Here is an 8,215-nt window from a genome sequence, read left to right as displayed (position 1 = left end):
TCTCAAAGCCTTATCCATATAAAGGCGTCTCAGGCATAAATTGATGGGGTTTGAACCCAACATATTATCATCCCCTTTGATAATATTGTTCTTGAGAAATAAATTTAAAACATAAATTGTTCCAAACTAATTATTTTTCCTCAAATCCAACAATAATTATATTATTAGTAGCAAAAGATAAACAACATAAGAAATTACAAACCTTGAAATACTTAAGATTTATAATCTCACCTTGTTTGACAGAGTCTCGTGCTGATAACGTGTTATGAAACAATAAAGAACGAGAAGAAGAGTAGAGGGAATTTTCTTCTCTTGAATGAGAGATCATATGATTGTGAATACAATGAACAAAACCCCTCTATTTATAGGGGAAATTTACTCCTAGTTTGAGTAAAAGACACATGTTTCAAATCCTAATAGATATCAAAGTAGATCTTGGTATATATAGACATTCACTATAATGTAAATACATTTATAACAGTATACAATTTAATTAGGAAAGGATTCAATGGGTAAAATATTTTTGTATAGTATTAACTACACTCATTCTGACCTTATAAACCATAACGTATTTTACATATGTTGAAGATTAATTGTTTAAAAATTTTACCATGTATTTAATATTCCTTATTTATTAATTTTGGTTGTACCTCTTATCATATATTTTAGGAGTCATTAATAATTTTTTTAATACCTCTTATCATATATTGTAGGACTCCTTAATTTTTAATATTATAAAAATAATAATTAATTAATTAATAATTTGAGAAAAAAAGATTAAAAAATGATTTTTACTAAAATAGAGACTTTTAATAAAGGATAAAAAGTTCAAATCATTTTTTTAAGGTCTTAACACTTTCAATAGATTATAGATTATAGATATAAATATAGATTATAGATATAAATTATAATTATAGATGTAGATTATAGATTTATTGTGATCTCAAACTTTTATGTGTCAATGTTTTTTAAAATAAATTTTGAGGAAATGTAGTTTGAACTTGTACCAACATATCCGGTGTGTAAATTCCCTCAAATCTTTTTGGGTTTGACTATATAACATTCAATTACTATAAAAAACTAAACTCAGAACACACGATATTATTATAAAAAGGTTTTGACTAGTCGATATAATTCGCTTTTCGTACTTATAGTAGATACATGAACTTCAGGAAATGGTCAAGTTCAAAATATAGAAGACTAATGGAAAAACTATTATTGGGATCTTTAGAGAAATGTTGTCGCAATCTTGTCAGATAGTATTTGCAATCACTTTGTTGCAGGGAAATATGTAAACAAAACCAATAATTTCAACACCAAATATGTAAAATACTGCATTCATTTGTTAACTAAGGAACATATAGTCAAAATACTGGGCAATATGTTATACACAATCAAAAGCATCAAAAACTTTGGTAAAATCCCAGGACTGCGTCGACTATGTTGTAATGTGGTCGAATTAACAGTAACATGGAAGGATGCTAAGTACTCATTAGTTCCCTTGTCGATGTTTCAGTACGCATCAGAAAATACCTCACACCAATGTACATTACAACACTAATGACACCAACACCAATTGTAACAGGACTAGCGAAAACTAACAAGTTTTTGGTTTGCTTGCTGTCGATCTTTTTGGAGCTGGATTCAAATGAATCAGCAGACCTTTTGGATCGATTCTTCATGAAGGAAGAATAGGAAGCAACCTCTTCTTCGGTAAGTGCTGGCTTCAACGACTTTTTGACTGTTTGGAAGTGTCGATCACATACAACTGTTGCGGATATGTTCTCTCGCAAAGCAACTATTCCAGCTTCTCTGCATAGGCCTTCCAGTTCAGCTCCAGTAAAGAGGTCAGTGTCTTCTGCAATTTGTCTGAGATTAACATCATTACTCAATTTCATATCTCGCGTATGAACACGGAGAACCTCAAATCGAGCTTCCAAGTCAGGAGGAGGGACATAAAGAACCTGCAAGCGAAGGAAATTGAATAAGATGAGCTAATTGCTGTTGCTGCTAATGACGGTACATGACCATTAACGAGTACAAATATTTGCTTCTTAATGTTCCATGTGTCTTAATTTGTTCGTTTGGTTTTGACTTGACAAGAAGTTTAGAAAGTAAAGAAGATTTTTGAATCTTGTGGTCTTGAGCTAAAGATATGTAGAATGTACTAAAATGCTCTTTAATCTTGTGGTCTTAAACATGTCATGTGGAGAGCTAGAAGTAAAGAGTTGCGAAGAAAAGGAAAGAGGCATTCTTTTGAAACAGACAAAGAAGGAAGGCAAGACAAACAAATTGAAACGGAGGGAGTACTAATAATTCGTGTTGAGATGCTAAGTTACACTAAGCATTCAGAGTACTAATAATTCATGTTGAGATGCTAAGTTACACTAAGCATTCACGAGTTTCTTACAAGATCAAATCGTCCTGGTCGCATTAGTGCAGCATCAATTGCGTGGGGGCGATTTGTGGCAGCCAAAACAAGAATTCCCTGAAAGAAGCAGTGATTAGGAAACACAGAAATCACATTCTATACCTGATCAAAATGATCCATTACTTGCATTCAGTAATTAAAAAACTGCAAATTATGTATTGCGCACTTTAGCCTGCTCTAAGCCATCCATTTCAGTTAGGAGGGTGGATAAAAGTCTCTCTCCAACTGTACTGCTTCCACTTGAACTTCCTCCTCTGCAATTTAAGGATAAATTGTATCAGAGCTTCACATAAACAAAGAGAATTCAGGAAGATATACTTGAAACACAGTTAGATCAACAAATAGCTGCGCCCTGTAGGGACATGACCGTAAGAAGTCCTGTACCAACTAAAATGAGTCAGGCAGTGCCAAGAAAAGTAATTTGTATTGGTTGGGATAATATATGTCAAGGCACAAGTTGCCTGAAGACTTTCTGTACTCCAGAAAGATTTCCGAGAAGATTACTCCACACTCTCTCTCTCTCTCTTCATATACAATCCACCCACCCCTCTCTTGACTACACTCCCAATTCCCTATTTTTCCCTGTCTCCCTGCATCCATCTATCTCCATCTTTAAGCTCAACAAAGACAGTGAAACACGTCTTTACCAGACCAGAAATCAGAATGGAGGGCAACTATCTGTCAGAATCTAGCAGCACAATTGTACAATCAACTCTATAATATCCACCTCAACTTGACATGATACAATCAACATTCAAATGAATAAACACGAGATGGCCAAACTAATTACTCAACTCACAAGATATAGCTAGGCTAAATAAACTTACCGTTTGGTTGCAACAACATCAGCCTCATCAAAGAATATTATACTTGGCGCTGCAAGGCGAGCTCTTCGGAAAGTATTGCGCAATAAAGCTTCACCCTCACCAACATACATAGAGTACAGCTCTGCACCACTGTTTCATGTTCAAGAAACTGAACAATTAAGATTTGCGAGTTTTAGTCAAATCAATAATTAGTCACTACATAAATACCCAGTTACTGAAAACAAGCTAATAAAGATGGTTAATATCATAGTAAATACCAATCTGATGCCTTTGGTTCCAAAGGGGCATAAACCCCAGCATATATTCAAGATTTAGGTGGAGCATGCTAAATGACCTTTATTTCAGACTAACTTAACATGATTTTTGCTTTTTAGGAACTCTGAAATAAGTTGGAATATAACATGTTTTTGGTTTTTCAGAAACTGTCATATAAGTTGGCAATGGCTCATGGGGACAAGAATCGCTCACTTGTTGCTAAGCAATGCATGCAACAATTGTTAAACAATAATGACAAACTTATTAGATGCATTAAAAAGTAATAAGATCAATAGTTGAAAATATAAAAGATACCAAAGGTAAAAAGGTATGACAATTGCAAGCACTACAGGAGTATAACCGGCTATTGGATCAGTTTTGACTTCCTTTTATGATGGTGAAGTCTTGGACAGCTTATAAGCACATTGACTATTCCACCTGAGAGCTACTACTTCACACCAGCACAGGTACCATATAATTCTACCCACCAACGCTTAAGCAGACAAGAATAAATCACCTAATTATTTCTTTTTGCCTCCAATGGGATTTGAACCTGAATTATTACTAATCACTTATCGATCCTTCTTAGTTCTTTTACAGCAAGAGTCAGAAGGAAACAGAAAGTCAAACAGCAGAGAGCAGTTTTATCGTGCCAAGGGCAGAAGCGACCAGAATTGTTATCAGACCTCATGGAAAAGAATGAAGCTTGGGCAGCATGAGCAGAAGCTTTAGCAAGGGTTGTTTTGGAGCACCCTGGTGGTCCATGAAGAAGGATTCCACGGGCAGGTGATACTCCCAGCCGTTCAAACGCTTCTGAGTGTTTTAAAGGCCATTCAACAGCTTGCTGAAGCTTTTTCTGTTTCAAGAATTTACCACCCTATTAGATTTTGTAAATATTCTACCTGACCTAATTGTTTGTGCGAGGTCATACCTTTATGTCTTTCAACCCTCCAATATCTTCCCAAGAAACCTTGGGTATTTCAACAGTAACACCCCTTGTTATACTAGGACCAACCACCGATCTTGCATGCTTCCAATCTTCCATATGAATGTTGTTAGAGTCATAGTCCAGATTTGAATCAGAGCACTTTCTTACTGCAGACATTGCAGCTTCACGACACAGAGCCTCTAAATCTGCCCCAACATAACCAGTACAAGATGCAGCAACGGCTCGAAGGTCAACACTTGCATCCAATTGAAGCTTCTTTGTATAAAGCTGAAATATCAAAAATGCTCTTAAGATCAACTTCATATAGATCATATTATAAAAGGTACTAAGCACCCATAGATGTTCACAAAGAGTACCCATTCAGGTATCTCCTTAAACTGGTGCATGCTCGAAATTCTATCACATGCAGCTCACCCTGAGAATATGCAACCGCTCTTCCTCAGTAGGTGTTGTGACTTCAATTTCAGCATCAAAACGTCCAGCCCTTCTTAAAGCTGGATCAATAGCATCCGGCCTGCACATAAATGTATAATGTCAAGGTTAATTTGGAAAGGAAGTGTACGCCACCATGACACAGAAGTAAGCATAGAATTTCATGACCATCAAAAGGATATATTAGGGTCTTGATGGCTTGCTTAGATAAAATAAGCTGGCACTGTCGCTTGCTTACATTTTCCTGTAGGATACATAACTCTGTAAAAATAAATTATTTTTGATCATTATATATTGGGGTTCATTTTCTTCGGACAACTATTTAGAGAAGGTCTGTTAGCAAATTGACATAGATCATGCTAGGGAAGCTTTCATGGATGTTTTACTTAATAATAAACAACAAAAATTAATCTGTTAAGAGTAGGCTTACATGATCACAGGAAAAGGCAATCCACCACAAAAATAAAAAATAATATACCAAAAGAAAGCAAATGTTGCAGAACCCTTACCTATTAGTTGATGCTACTACCACAACATGTGATACTGATGTCGATGAGGATTTAATGGAATCCATCAACATAAAGAGCTGAGAGGCTACACGAATTTCTTGCTCCCTTCTGCAATTCAAGGACTCAAATAACATGTTAGTAAAGAATATTGGAATATACCAACTTTACCCTCCAACATCATCTTCTTTTTTTTTCAGTTTTGTCAACCATGATTTAAGCAAGGACATTTTCATATGGATGTTGATAAAGTGATGCAACATGTACCTAGAATCTCTACGAGGACAAAGAGCATCTATTTCATCTAAAAAGATGACTGATGGCTTGCCTAATTTTGCATGAGATGATGCTTCTGAAAATGCCTCTCGCAAAATTTTCTCACTTTCACCAACATGAGCCCTATGAACAGAATGGGGACTGCAAATACATCCAAAGCCAGAAAGAACAATAAGGCAAAGAAAAATATAAACAATGCAAGATTCTCCTTAAAGTTCAATGAATTCATTTCATTCTTCTCTTAATGTACGTAAAAGCGTGATATCACCATACAGAAATAACTAGCATCAAAAGCTCAACTTTTTCAAAGCGCAGAAACTTTTCAGTTATTTAAATATCACCAAGAACCATAATGATCACAGAATGATCAGTGATCCAATGGATAGATCTGAACCAATTAGATAAATTTCTGCCTCCATACTTAAAAAGTACTTATAGTACTTTTGGTCGTTCTATAATACAGGTCCTAAGGTGAACTTAATTGGAGCAACATTGTCAATACGGATTCGTATCACCTACCCTTGGGATTGTCGAATTGAGGCATAGTTATTGTTATCTGTGAGGTGTACATAATAAGGAACCAATAACACTGAACTAATGAAAGAAAGGACCATTACTTTTATGTACGTAAGCAACAAAAACAAAAAAATGTCTAGAAGCCAGTCAAGAGAAAATAATGTTGGGTGAGAATCAAACACACCTTATTACGATCAAATGGGCACCACATTCTTGAACAACTGCCCGAACTAAGCTTGTCTACAATTAGAAATATTAGAATATTTTAACCAAACAACTATCTTGAACCCAAAAGTCATTTTTAAATCCAGAGACCAGATTTTGAATCAAATCCAAATGTCAGTTGTGAAATCGATAAGACAGGATTCGTCTAAACCAAGTGCTGATTTTGAGATTCAAAAAGATGATTGTGGCTCTAAGCCAACTGTAAATTTCAAAATTCAAAGACAATGAGTTTGGCTCAAACCCAAATGCAAACTTTGAAATTCAAAAGTATGAATTTGGCTCAAAACCAACATAGTTAGTTTTAAATTAAAAAAAGACATGACTTTTGGCTCAAACTGTGATCAAGAATAGGCAGGTATAATACCTTGCCAGTTCCAGGAGGTCCATATAGCAGCAAACCACGCGGCCACTACAAGAAAAATGAGCAAAGCAATGAGAGTTGTTAATGAAAGATGATAATCTGAATATCAAAGATATACTATTTGAAAAACTTGTAGTACCTTTAGACCAAGTTTTCGAGATTCGGCAGAGTAAAGGAGAGGATAGGTTATGAGTTCTCTGAGAACTTGAAGGGCTTCCGCATTGCCAGCAATAGCTTCCTCTGCTCTCCACTCACCGGCACAGCTGGTGGTCCCACTGCTACTGTCCATCTCTTGTAGAGGTGCTGGAGAAGGGCGGGGAGCAATACTTTCTAGCTGTGTGGTTGGTGGGGGTTTACAGTTTTGCCTTACCCCCTTTTTGAATTCAAAGAAGAAGCCCCAACTCTTAATTTTGGAGTTTCATTCAAAATAGTTCCTAATATATAAAGTGAAAACTGTTAACGCTGTTTTCAAATCCAAATAAAATGGTTGGCTACCAAGGAAAAAGTTGTAAACTCATGTATTACATCTCCCATGAAGGACTTTGTGGACAGAGATTAATCAACCACCCCACCCCACCCCACGCCCACCCCCACCCCCAACACGCACACACACATTGATAACCGAAATCAACCAGCGATATATATCCAATTTGTTGGATTCTTTACAAGCTAAATTCAAGTGCGAAGAACCATATTACATGAACTACTTCTCTTTCAAGTTTGCAATTCAACTTTTAGGTGGTATCATCTTATATGTGCTATCACCAAAAGCTCCAACCAGACAAAGGTTCCTATTAACATACATATAGTATTCAAAACTGAAACTATAGCTAGTTAGAAAATAAGTTATTCATATATAAAATTAACACAACATAAAATTTAAACCCGCATAATTAATACATATAAGTTATGAGGGAATTAGTGTATCAAATAGAAGATGGAATAACTAATGCTTGCAAAACTAATAGCTACATAACTAATACCTGCATAATTATAACCGGCTGCCAAACGATCCCCTAGTTTTCTATAGTTAATGCATTATAAATTGCCCATTATAAACAGAACCTATGGAAAACTTTCTTCCCCACTCCATTATTCAACAAGCACAAAGATTCAAGAAAGCACCCAATATATAATTAGTGGCAACAAATATACAGAAGCAAAATATATATATATCAAAAAAAGATACTATCTTTGAACATTCAAGAAAGTACCCAACATATAATTAGTGTTAACAAGAAAGAAAATTGATAAAAGTTCTAACCTTGTAGAGAAAATTACTCTGTCAGCAATGGCTGCTTTAGTCGTTTAGCTTTCTATTTTAGTTTTCTGCAAATGGGTTTTAGCCTTAAGAGAAAAAAAATCAAACTTTAAGGGCAATTTTGTCTTTTTGTAAATATTACTATATGATACTCATATTTCATAAACCCTTTTTCC

The 8,215-nt window shown here is 35.2% G+C and overlaps 1 protein-coding gene across 2 annotated transcripts; it reads right to left on the bottom strand.

Annotated features, from left to right (window-relative positions):
* Positions 1–1,308: 1,308 nt before the first annotated feature.
* On the bottom strand, positions 1,309–8,181 carry LOC107847971 (cell division control protein 48 homolog B). 2 transcript variants are annotated; one of them, XM_047399499.1, is made up of 13 exons: positions 8,043–8,181; positions 6,918–7,212; positions 6,782–6,826; positions 6,377–6,432; positions 5,668–5,817; positions 5,404–5,511; positions 4,877–4,976; positions 4,445–4,729; positions 4,200–4,369; positions 3,259–3,387; positions 2,598–2,685; positions 2,411–2,488; positions 1,309–1,964 (listed from the first exon to the last, which is right to left on the bottom strand). In XM_047399499.1, exons 2-13 carry the CDS (start codon positions 7,065–7,067, stop codon positions 1,482–1,484), a joined length of 1,842 nt encoding a protein of 613 aa, XP_047255455.1. In that variant the 5' UTR covers positions 7,068–7,212; positions 8,043–8,181; the 3' UTR covers positions 1,309–1,481. The 2 variants fall into 2 exon arrangements, with proteins under 2 accessions (XP_047255455.1, XP_047255456.1); XM_047399500.1 differs by lacking the exon at positions 5,668–5,817.
* Positions 8,182–8,215: the final 34 nt, after the last annotated feature.

The sequence above is a fragment of the Capsicum annuum genome, chromosome 11 (assembly GCF_002878395.1).
Source record: "Capsicum annuum cultivar UCD-10X-F1 chromosome 11, UCD10Xv1.1, whole genome shotgun sequence".
Classification (NCBI taxonomy): Eukaryota; Viridiplantae; Streptophyta; class Magnoliopsida; order Solanales; family Solanaceae; genus Capsicum; species Capsicum annuum.
Note: the sequence above shows the minus strand (reverse complement) of the source record. Positions and strands in the feature narration are given on the sequence as shown.

Bases quoted from the DNA above. Each gene is read 5' to 3' on its own strand.
- LOC107847971 (XM_047399499.1), bottom strand. From the start codon at position 7,067: ATGGACAGTAGCAGTGGGACCACCAGCTGTGCCGGTGAGTGGAGAGCA. The intron at 5,512-5,667 runs GTACATGTTGCA...CTTGAATTGCAG, and splicing joins TGTCCTCGTAGAGATTCTAG to AAGGGAGCAAGAAATTCGTG. The intron at 1,965-2,410 runs GTAAGAAACTCG...CTTCGCTTGCAG, and splicing joins GACCAGGACGATTTGATCTT to GTTCTTTATGTCCCTCCTCC.